Consider the following 12,491-nt stretch of genomic DNA (forward strand, 5'->3'; position numbering starts at 1 on the left):
GGGAAGGAACGAAGGTGGAGAATGAGCGAAGGGCGGCAAATGGAAGAGAAAGAACTGCGTCTGGGTGTATTTGGAGCGCAGTAGCATCTGCAGTGGCACCGCCGGATGGAACCCGTCGCATCCACTGGCGGAGCTGGGAGAGGGAGTCTCTCAGGAGAAGCCCTACACGTTAGCCTGAACCTGGCCACCTTCAGGGCGCCCGGGAAGGGGAGGCTAGGGAGGACCCACAGGGTCACTACTCAACGGGCCTAGTCCGTGCAGCCACACCCACGCTCAGGGACTCCGCCCTTTGACAGAGGCCTCGGGATGCACCTGGAGGTCTGGAGAAAAACTGCTGAGGAATTAGGGCTGGGAGAAGCTGGTGCCTCGCTGCGCGTGTGGTGGTGCAGAGGGGACACTGATGCTGAGAGTGGCGAAGGAGTGCGCGGTCCCAACACAGGGGCTGGCAGACGCGGGAAGTACCTAGACGTAGGTCCCCTGGTCGCAGGAAGGAGGCGGGGCTGGGTGGGAGTGGGCGGGGACTGAAGGAGGTAGGAATCAGAGGGGTTGGAGATCCTGGCTTGGGGTGGTTCGAGGGCAGGGGCTTCGGGGCTGCGGCCCTGAGGATGTGTGCATGGATGGGAGAACCTTCCCGCTAAATCCTTCCTGCTGCGGGGGCAGGCGGCAAAGCGAGTGGCCGCTTGGGTGGAAGCACGGGTCTGGGCTAGTCAAAGGCTCAGGACCCCAGGACACATTTTCTGGCTCCCAAAAGCCTTTGTCCCTCCTCCCACTCTACCTGCCTCCTAAAGCGATAGCCTCGAGAATGGGGCATTGACTGGGGGCAGAGACAGGGCTGGCCGCGCCCAAGTGGGAGGTAGACGAGAAGGCGGGAGCCAAAGCTTAAAGGGGCGGACACAGAGAGGTGTCTCGCGCTCCATAAAGGGGCGGTGGGGTCCGCGCTCTCCCGTACGCTGGCAGTGGCCACTGGCGGAGATCGCAACGCAATGCCTGTTCACTGCCAGCAGAGCCCGGTGCTGGCGGGCAGCGCCGCTTTAGCCACTCTGGGGGCGCTGATACTGTACTTAGGGGAGCCCTCCGGCTATGGGAAGTACACAGGGAGTCTGAGCACAGCCGCCCACCTGCCCGCCCGCGCCGCCTGGTTCCTGCAGGAGCTGCCCTCCTTTGCGGTCCCAGCGGGGATGCTCGTCGGTCAGCCCCGCGCTCTTCTTGCCCAGCCTGAGAGTGTGCTTCTGGGCCTCTTTTGCGCACATTACTTCCACAGGTAGCGTTTTCCCCCACCGCGGGGCGCGGCGGCATGCACTGAACAACCAGTCTTGCGGTGTCCAGGAGTGCAGCCTGCGGCGCGCACCAAGGACTGCGGAGGGGCTGCGGGGGCAACTGTCAGGAGGGCTGAGCGGGGCTCACGGGGAGCACCTGAATGGGCTGGGGCTGCGGGCCGGATGGGGCGGGTGGCGAGGCTGTCGCAGGGAAGACGCCGCCTTCACTGCCCCTGGTCCTACGCCTCACCTGTTGGTTCCAGACCAAATCCTCTGGCTCCTCTGGGGAAGGAGGTTGAGAGGGCGGGAGAGAAACCTGAAAACTCAGGCTGGGCAGAGCTTTTGACAGGGACTTTCTCCAAATCCCCGAGGTCCAGCGTCGCCTATGGTGCCTAACCCCTTACTCTTCCCTCCCCTTCCCTTTCCCATCCTCTTCCCCTTCCCCTTCCCCTACTCTTCCCTCTCTCCCTCTCTCTTTCATTTGCAGGGTAGGGGTGGGCTGGTTTAGAGATTCTGCGAGACTCTTAAGTGTTAACACCTGCAGAAGGAAACAGCTCAGAGGGATAGATGAACTTATCTTTGCGAGTCTGAGCAAGGGACTAGGTAGAGCCAGACCTGGACTTCAGTCGTGGGAGAGAAGTGATGGGAACCTGCTGACCTGCGCAGTGAGAGCCCCACTTCCCAGGCTCCACCCAAAAGGGACCGTTCTCACCACCTCCTATTCTACCTTTCCAGTTCCCCCACAATATCAATATGAACGGGTCAAAGTCAACTTACAGCTCAAATGTTCACTAAGTTAAACATTCCAGGTTCAGAAAAACTTTGCCTTATAGTCTGAGAAAGTCAGGAAAGAAACCAATCCTTTTAGGATTCAAATGACTGCTAACCTCCAAAAGGACAGAACCAGGGGGGAACACTCTTTTAAGTTGCCTACTGTGCCCAGTCATTTAGCATCTATTGTCTCATCTAACCCTATTGTAACCTTGTGAGACATGCACTTATTTATTTAATTATATTTTATTGATTATGCTGTTACAGTTGTCCCATTTTTTTCTCCTCTTTCTCACCCTCCATCCCCCCTGCCACCTTAGTTCATGTCCATGGGTCATACATATAAGTTCTTTGGCTTCTCCATTTCCTATGTTATTCTTAACCTCCCTCTGTCTATTTTGTACCTACCAATTATACTTCTTATTCCCTGTGCCTTTTCCCCCATTCTCCCCCTCCCCCTCCCAGCTGATAACCCTCCACTTGATCTCCATTTCTGCAATCCTTTGCTTAGTTCGTTTTTGTTTTTGTTTTTTAGGATCAATTGTTGATAGTTGTGAGTTTGTTGTCATTTTACTGTTCATAGTTTTGATCTTCTTTTTCTTAGATAAGTCCCTTTAACATTTCATACAGTAAGGGCTTGGTGATGATGAACTCCTTTAACTTGACCTTATCTGGGAAGCACTTTATCTTCCCTTCCATTCTAAATGAACACTTTGCTGGATAGAGCAATCTTGGATGTAGGTCCTTGCCTTTCATGACTTCGAATACTTCTTTCCAGCCCCTTTTTGCCTGTAAGTTTTCTTTTGAGAAATCAGCTGACAGTCTTATGGGCACTCCTTTGCAGGTAACTATGTCCTTTTCTCTTGCTGCTTTTAAGATTCCCTCCATTATCTTTAATCTTGGCTAATGTAATTATGATGTGCTTTGGTGTGTGCTTCCTTGAGTCCAACTTCTTTGGGACTCTCTGAGCTTCCTGGACTTCTTGGAGTCTATTTCCTTTGCCAGATTGGGGATGTTCTCCTTCGTTACTTCTTCAAATAAGTTTTCAATTTCTTGTTCTTCCTCTTCTCCTTCTGGCACCTCTATGATTAGGATGTTGGAACGTTTAAAGTTGGAACGTTCTCCTGGAGGTTCCTAAGCCTCTCATTTTTTTGAATTCTTGTTTCTTCATTCTGTTCTGGTTGAATGTTTATTTCTTCCTTCTGTTTCAGATCATTGATTTGAGTCCCAATTTCCTTCCCTTCACTGTTGGTTCCCTTTACATTTTTGTTTATTTCACTTCTTCCTGTATTTTGTGTTCATACTCAATCATTTCTGTGAGCATACTGATTACCAATGTTTCGAACTCTGCATCTGATAGGTTGTGTCTCTCCTCATTGCTTAGTTCTTTTTCTGGTGTTTTGATCTGTTCTTTCATTTGGGCCATATTTCTTTGTCTTGGCACGTGTGTTATGTAGTAAGGGGAAGAGCCCTAGGTATTCGCCAGGGCGGGGCAACCCATGTGCTGTGTTGTGGCGCTGTATGTGGGGGAGGTGTCAGAGAGGGAATAATGCCATTTGCTCAACTCTTGCCCCACTTTCAGTCACTTCCACTGCCACCCACAAGGGAATTGGGCCCTTCTGGTGCTGATTCCTGGATGGGTGGATTTGTGTACATTCTAGGGACCCATGGGCTGCTCCAACAGTCTCTCCTGTGAGACTGAAATTTCTCCTGTCACTACAACCCTTACAGGTTTTTATAGCCAGAGGTTTTGAGGCTTTACTTCCCCAGGCTGGAACCCTGGATTGTGCAGTGTGTCTTTTTCTCCAGTTGTTTCTCCCAGTTTTGCTGCACACAAATGTGGGACTGCCTGGTCTACCAGCTGCCACCTTGCTGTGTGTCCTCTCCACACTGGCTGACCATCTCTGCCCTCCCACTAGTCTGGATGAATGTTCCTTCTTTAACTCCTCGGTTGTTGGATTTTCATACAGTTCGATTTTTTGGCAGTTCTGGTTGTTTTTTGTTTTTAAATTTGTTGTTGTCCTTCTTTTGGTTGTGTGAGGAAGTAAAGCATATCTACCTATGTCTCCATGTTAGCTGGAAGTCCCAGTTTGTACTTCTTAATCCCTTCACTTTTTGCCCATCCTACCAATCTCCCACCCATCTGACAGCCATCAAAATGTTCTCTGTATCTATGATTTTGTTTCTGTTATGCTTGTTTGTTTTTTAGATTCAATTGTTGATAAATATGTATTTATTGCCATTTATCATTCATATTTTTTATCTTCTTCCTCTTAAAGAAGACCCTTTAACATTTCATATAATACTGGTTTGGTGATGATGAACTCCTTTAGCTTTTTCTTGTTTGGGAGGCTCTTTATCTGTCCTTCAATTCTAAATAGTAGCTTTGCTCAGTAGAGTAATCTTGGTTGTAAGTCTTTGTTTTTCATCACTATAAATATTTCTTGCCAAGCCCTTCTAGCCCGCTAAGTTTCTTTTGAGAAATCAGCTGATACTCTTATTGAGGCTCCCTTGTAGGTAACTAACTGTTTTTCTCTTGGTGCTTTTAAGAATTCTCTCTTTGTATTTAACCTTTGACATTTTCACTATAATGTGTCTTGGAGTGGGTGTCTTTGCATCCATCTTGTTTGGGAATCTCTGTGCTTCCTGGACTTTGATGTCTATTCCCCTCACCAAATTAGGGGAGTTTTCTTTCATTATTTTTTCAAATAGGTTTCCAATTTCTTGTTCTTTCTCTTTTCCTTTCAGCACCCCTATGATGTGAATGTTGGCACACTTGAAGTTGTCCCAGAGGCTCTCCACACTAACCCCATTGTTTTTTATTGCTTATTCTTTTTTGCTGTTCTAATTGGTTGTTTTTTGCTTTCTCATATTCCAAATTGCTGATTTGATTCTAAGCTTCATCCTCCCCACTGTTGATTCCCTGTAAATTGTTCTTTATTTCAACTAGTGTATTCTTCATTTCTGACTGGATCTTTTTTATACTGTTCAGGTCCTCACTAAGTTCCTTGAGGATCCTTATAACCAGTGTTTTGAACTCTGCATCTGATATATTGCTTATCTCCATTTTGTTTAGTGTTTTTTTCCCCGGGATTTATGATTTGCTCTTTCATTTGGTCCATGTTTCTTTGTTTCCTCATTTTGGCAGCCTCCCTGTGTGTGTTTCTATGTACTAGGTAGAGCTGCAATGACGCCCTGTCTTGGTAGAGTGGTCTAATGTAGTAGGTGTCCTGTAGGGTCTAGTGGCACAGCCTCTTCTATCATACCCCTAAGTATTTAAGGTGTACGCACTGTGTGGGATGTATACATTTTCCTCTTGTAGTTGAGCCTTGATTGCTGTTGGCAGGTAAATTGAAAGGATTTTCCCAGGCCAATCTACTGCAAGGACTGGCTGTGACCACTGACCACCAATTTCCGACCACCATGAAGGATCAGCTGTGAGGGACCCATTCTACAGAGTAGGGCCTTGGTGTCTGCTAGTCTGCCTTTTGATTGTGTCACTTGTGGAGGTGATTGGGTGGTGGTACTTTGATATGGTCTATAGCTGTCCACTGGGTTTGCTATCTCTGGGGCTTCCTGGGAGGTGCAGGCTAAGGTAAGCCACCTTAGCTTATCTTTGCCTGGCATAAGATACAAAGCAATCAGTAGATAGCTGCTACTTGTGCTGGGCTTGGACGTGACCAAGAGAAGCCAAGATGTGAACCAAGGTGAGCTGCTGCTATTACTGGGTCTGGGGCCGCTTAGCAAGAGGTATAGGCTTGCCAAGGCCCAGTGCTCCTTGTTGAGAGAATTTAGGAAAATCTGAAGCATTATTCAAGATGAGCCATTTGTATGGAAAAGCCCCTGGAAAGAGCTTGAGTGGGCCTGAAAGTTGAGTGGGGTGGAACCACAGGGAATCACCAGGGTAGGGCAAAAGTTGTGAGTCTGGTGGATGAAGTCTCAGATATGGCACCCACCTGCCAGCTTAGTCAACATTTCTGTATGGGAGAAAGCTGTCCCCCACTGCTCGTTCTGATGCCAGATACTTCAGCTCTTCCCTGTTTGCTTCTGGTACCTTTCAAGCTGCTGCTCTGGTGCTGGAGCTCAGAGTGAGTGAGTCTGAACAAATCTGTTCATATAAGCCCTTTAAGAGGAACTTCTGGGGAGTCTAGCAGTTTCTATCTTCCATAGCTGCGATCCCCACTGGTTTTTACAGAAGATATTATGGTGACCTATCTTCCTGGCACTAGAACCCTAGTCTGGGGGGCCTGGTTTGGGGCTGGGATCCCTTGCTCCCATAATATCCCTCCCAATTTTTTTCCACTACGTGTAGGTGTGGGACTAGCCCATTCTGCATCATTACCCCTCCTACCAGTCATGATGTAGTTTCTTCTTTAATACCATAGTTGTAGGACATCCATTCAGCTCAATTTCTGGTAGTTCTGAATGATGGTTGTTCTGTAGTTTAGTTGTAATTTTGGTGTGGTTGTGTGAGGAGGCAAGCTGTGTCTACCTAGGCTACCACCTTAGCTTTTCTTGAGATATGCATTTATAGACAAAGAAAGAAGCTGAATAAGGTTAAATGACTGAATGAAGATGTTACATCTTGTGCCCACCCAGATTCAACTGAGCACCTCAGTGGTTCAAGACCTTTCCTTTTTTTTTTCCTTTTCCTTTTCCTTTTCTTTTCCTTTAATCCTCACCTGAAAATATGTTTATTGATTTTATTTTAATAAGGCGTTATTTATTTTTAGAGATTGGAAGGGAGGGAGAAAAAGAAGGTGAGAAACATCAGTGTGTAAGAGATATATGGATCGGTTGCTTCTCGCACACCCCCAACTGGTGACCTGGCCTGAAACCCAGGCATGTGTCCTGACTGGGAATTGAACTGATGACTTTTCGGTTCATAGGGCAGCACTCAATGCACTGAGCCACACCATCCAGGGCTGTTCATTGATTTTAGAGAGAGAGGAAAAGAAAGAGAAGGAGAGAGAGAGAGAGAGAAAGAGAGAGAGAGAGAGCGCTCTATCATTGCCTCCCATAGATACTCCAACTGAGCATGAACCAGACCCCGGCATGTGTCATGACCAAGGATCAAACCTGCCACCTTGTGGTGTACGGCAGGCCACTCCACCCCACCAAGGCTTAGACCTTTTCAACATGATAAGTAGGCAGATACTCTATGCAAGGAGAAAACAGAGTCCATGGACAGAGAAAGATCACTAAAACAGGTCAAGAACTTGAATAGAAGCACAGCCTTATAATTGAGTAGAGAATTCCTAGGATCCAAAGGTCAAGGAGTTTCTAGTGAAAATGGTGGTGTAGGCAGACATAGCTCACCTTTTTTGCGCAACCACATCAAAATTACAACTATAACATAGAACAACCATCACCCAGAACTGTCAGAAATTGAGCTGAATGGAAGTCTGACAACTATGGAATTAAAGAAACAACTTCCACCCAGATTGGTAGGAGGGGAACAGATACAGAACAGGCTGGTCCCACACCCATGTGTGGTAGATGAAAATTTGGGAGGGATATCTAGGGACGGAGGAGTCCCAGCCCCACACCAGGAAGCCCAGCCTGGGGTTCCGGTGTCAAGAAGATAAGTCCCCACAACCTCTGGCTACAAAATCCAGCAGGGATTGTGTCGGTGGAAGAAACTCCTGGAGGCCCTAGAAGTTCCTCTTAAAGAACCCACACGTGGACTCATGTACTCAGACTCACTCCCTCTGAGCTCCAGCACTGGGATAGGAGCTTCAAAGACACCAGTGGCATACTGGGAGAAACTGAAGTGGCATCAATGCGAGTAGAGGACATTGTCCCTTTTCTAAATCCTCCTCCCACAGAGCCACTGGCTGGCAAGCTGGTGCCATATCCGAGAATCCATTAACCTGGCTAACACTGTTTGACTCTCCTTGGAGATCCCCAGAGATTCCACCCTCCCCAAGCTGCTTTTCTATATGATTGGCTGGTCTTGGCTTATGCTGCACAACTTCCTAGATCCTATCAAACAAGCAGCAGTTGGCCTCAGTTAGCCTCAGGCCTGGCACTAACAGCAGCCAGCCTAGACTCAAGGCTTGGCTTCGCCTGGGAATCTCCAAATCCAACAAAGGTAACAGCCATCTCAGATTGCTTAGTAGCTCAGACAGGGGGGCCCCATGCAAAACACAGGTGCAGACTTATCTTGGCCTGCTTCACTGAGGATATCCCAGAGCCAGTGTCCCCAGTGGCCAGCTAAAAACCATGTTAGGGAATCACCACCCTGCCTTTGCATAGCCAACTCTCCATGGAAGGCAGAGGCTGGTGGTCAGTGGTCACAGCCAGGCCTTGCAGCTAACTGACCTGGGTGAATCCTTCCCATTGCTTTGTCAACAGCAACCAAGGTTCAATTACATGAGGAGGCTGTACTCAGCCCACACAAAGGGTGCACCTTGAGTACCCAGCTTGGGTGATAGGCGAGGTTGTGCTACTGGACTCTACAGGACACCTACTATATGAAGCCACGCAAGACATGGAGTCAAAGTGCCTCTACCTAATACATAGAAACAAACACAGGAGGCTGCCAAAACAAGGAGACAGAAACGTGGCCCAGATGAAAGAACAGATCAAAACTTTAGAAAAAGAGGCAAACAAAATGGAAATAAGCAATGTATCAGATGCAGAATTCAAAACACTGTTTATAAGAATGCTCAAGGAACTTAGTGAGGACCTCAACAGCATAAAAAAATATCCAGTCAGAAATGAAGGATACGCTAGTTAAAATAAAGAACAATTTACAGGGAGACAATAGTAGAGTGGATGAAGCTGAGAATTGAACCAATGATTTGGAACGTAAGGAATCAAAAACAAGCAATCAGAACAAGAAGAAGAAAAAAGAATCTAAAAATATGAGGGTACTATAAGCAGTCTCTGGGACAACTTCAATAGGTCCAACATTCACATATAGGGCTACCAGAAAGAGAAGAGAAAGAGCAAGAAATTGGAAACCCATTTGAAAAAATAATGAAAGAAAACTCCCCTAATTTGGTGAAGGAAATGGACTTGCAAGTCCAGGAAGCACAGAGTCCCAAACAAGATGGATACAAAGAGGCTCACACCAAGACACACCATAATTAACATGCCAAAGGTTAAAAGTAAAGAGAGAGTCTTAAAAGCAGCAAGAGAAAAGCAGAGTTATCTACAAAGGAGTTCCCATAAGACTGTCAGCTGATTTCTCAAAAGAAACTTTGCAGGCTAGAAGGGATTGGCAAGAAATATACAAAGTCATAGAAAGCAGGGACCTACAGCCAAGATCACTCTCCAGCAAAGCTATCATTTAGAATTGAAGGACAAATAAAGAGCTTCCCAGACAAGAAAAAGCTAAAGGAGTTCATCACCACCAAACATTATTATATGAAATGTTAAATGACTTATTTAAGAAACAGAAGATCAAAACTATAAACAATAAAATGGCAATAAATATATATTTATCAACAATTGAATTAAAAAAACAAACTAAGCAAACAAGAAAAACAGAGTCAGAATCATGCATACAGAGAGCATTTTGATGGTTGCCAGATGGGAAGAGGTGATGGCAGAATGGGTGAAGGGGTCAGGGGATTAAGAAGTACAAATAGGGAGTTAGAGAATAGCCACAGGGATGTAAAGTACAGTATAGGAAATGGAGTAGCCAAAGAAGTTATATGCATGACCCATGAACAAGGGTGGGGGAATTGCTTGAGGGAGTGGGGGATGCTGGGTGGAGGGAAGGAAATGGGGAAAAAATCAGGACAACTGTAATATCATAATCAATAAAATATAATTAAAAAAACAAAGATCAAGGAAATCTAGGCTAGAAATCAGGATAAAGAATATCTCTGGAAGCTCAAAGGCATAATTCTCTCTTCATTTCAGGAGAAGGAACTATTAGAACTATATAGAGGAACTATTTTCAACCTGTCTTTCCTTATAATCCTTTCTCATCCTCTGGATCTTTTTTATTGGTCAAGATTTAATATTTATGCAATCTTCATTGAATTCCCATTCTTTAAAGAAGTATCTTTGCCACACTTGGTTTATGAATGATAGCCATTCTGACAAGTGTGAGGTTATATCTAATTGTGGTTTTAATTTCAATTGCCCTGATGAGTAGTGACATTGAGAATCGTTTCATAAGTCTATTGGCTAACTCTGAATTTGTTGTCCCTGAGGCATGAAGATGGGATGTGTGTTCATCCGTCCCCTTGTGTCAACTGTGTCTTTGGAGCCCTTGTAATATTGGATCTGTTATCATTTTGAGTGCTCACAGGCACCCTGCTCTGTGCTAAACACTCTGCGTATATTAATTACTGATCCTCACGTTAACCCATCTAGCCGGGCACCAATTTCACCCCTGTTTTGCAGGTTGGAAACTGAGGCAAGTGAAGGTCATACAGTAAGTTGGGACCCAGGTTCAGACCCAGAGAGTTTGTAAACAGAATTCAGGCTCTTAGCTACCATGGTGAACTATTTTATATTTATACTTCGCTGCCTTGCCCTTGCCTTTTAAAAAGGCAAGGCTTAATTTTTTTTAACTTAAAAAATTATGAATAATCAGTAAAGAAGAAATAGAAAATACAAAAAGAAGAAAAACATCCATAATTTTAACACCTAAGTATATCAGTGGCTAGTTTGAGAACTATGCCATGAAGGCCTTTTAAAAAATTTTATTTTTCAATTACAGTTGAGGTATTATATTAGTTTCAGGTGTATGCCATAGGGATTAGATTTTACACCTTACAAAGTGATCACCCCAAGCAGTCCAGTGCCCATCTGACACCATACAGGGTTAACAATAATGACTATGCCACTATGTTTTACTTTACATCCCTGTGACTATTTTTGTAACTGGCAATTTCTGCTTCTCGATCCCTTTCGCCTTTAAAGTGCACTTTTTAATTTTTCAATTACAGTTGACATTCAATATTATATAAAATTCAGATGGACAGGACAGTGGCTAGGCATCTAACTTACAAAGTGACCCCCCTGTAAGTCTAGAAACCACCTGGCACTGTACATAGTTATGACAATCCTAATGACTATATTTCCTGTGCTGTACTTTACACCCCCGACTGTTTTGTAACTACCCATTTGTACTTCTTCATCCCTTCTCATTTTTCACCCAGCTACCTAACCCCCTTCACATCTGGTGACTGTCAACTTGTTCTCTTATTGATGGGTTTGTTTTTGTTTTGTTTGTTTTTTATTTTGTTTTTGAGATTCCACATGTAAGTGAAATCATATGGTATTTGTTTTTTTCCCTGATTTATTTCACTTAGCCTAATACCCTCTAGGTCCATGCATGTTGTCCCAAATGGTAAGATTTCATTCTTTTTTTATAGCTGAGTAATAGTCCACATTATATGTATACTAGTTTTTAAGTGATATACATGTCTAATTACTATGCTGTACACTTGAAACTTATATAATATTGAAAGTCAAGTGCAATTTAAAAATAAAACTACATTTAAAATAAGATCAGGGTGTCTTGGTCTCCTGTAGCCCTTTGTTTTTCTTAGATAAAATCCCCACTGGTTTCACAGCCAGATGTTACGGGGACTCCTCTTCCTGACACTGGTGCTCAGGGCTGGGGAGCCTAGTGTGGGGCTGGGACCTCTTGCTCCTTAGGGGGAACCTCTGTAGCCAAGATATCCCTCGTGATTCTTGATCACCACACTGTGGGTGTGGGACCTGCCTGTTCCATGTCTCCGCCCATCTCAGTCTCATTGTGGTTTCTTCTTTATAACCTTAGTTACAGGATTTCTGTTCAGGTGGTTGTCAGCCATGGGTGTTCTGTAATTTAATTGTGATTTTGATGTGATGTGAGAGAAGGTGAGCTCAGAGCTTACCTACTCCACCATCTTGACTGGCAGTCAAGGCTTTTATTTTTTATTTTTAGTAGATGTTTACACGTGTTATATTTATACTTGTTATGTTGACTATATATAGGGGCTTTTCTGCTGCCTGATTATCTAAAATTTTAAACTTAAGAATTTTTGCACATTATAGAATCTTTCAAAATATCATCTAAATGGCTGCTTGTGATTTCATCTCATGTAAAAATGATAATTTATCTATCCATTAATTTATAGTTGGACATTTAATTCCCTCCCCCTTTTTTTAATGTGGAGGGGAGGAGCTAGGTTAAATAAAGCTGTGATGCACATTTTTGCATCTACATTATTTTCAGAACTTAGGACTATATTCTTAGTCGACATTCCCAGGAGTGGTTCGAAGTCTATGAGCGCTTTTGTTTTGAGGCTTTAGGAGTCATGCGGCTCGGTAGTGAGGGTACATGAGGAAAAAGCATCAGGCTGCCTTGGCTTTACCCTGTCCTGCGCAGAGCTATGACGTGATGAATAAGATGGAGGGGCAAGGACTCAGGAAGAAGGCTGGCTCAGGTGTGGCTTGGACTCTTTTGCAAGGTGTCCCCCAGGGAGTGTTCAGAACAGCACCGTGTCCAGG

The 12,491-nt window shown here is 44.9% G+C and overlaps 1 protein-coding gene across 1 annotated transcript in view; it reads left to right on the forward strand.

Annotated features, from left to right (window-relative positions):
* The first annotated feature begins 983 nt into the window (after nt 1-983).
* Nucleotides 984-12,491, forward strand: part of SRD5A2 (steroid 5 alpha-reductase 2) — a 41,829-nt gene continuing 30,321 nt past the window's right edge. Inside the window, exon 1 of the mRNA XM_024552426.3 lies at nt 984-1,261. Coding sequence (XP_024408194.1) covers nt 984-1,261 — 278 coding nt within the window. The remainder of the gene's footprint in view (nt 1,262-12,491) is intronic.

Source organism: Desmodus rotundus, chromosome 5 (genome assembly GCF_022682495.2).
Source record: "Desmodus rotundus isolate HL8 chromosome 5, HLdesRot8A.1, whole genome shotgun sequence".
NCBI classification, from domain to species: domain Eukaryota; kingdom Metazoa; phylum Chordata; class Mammalia; order Chiroptera; family Phyllostomidae; genus Desmodus; species Desmodus rotundus.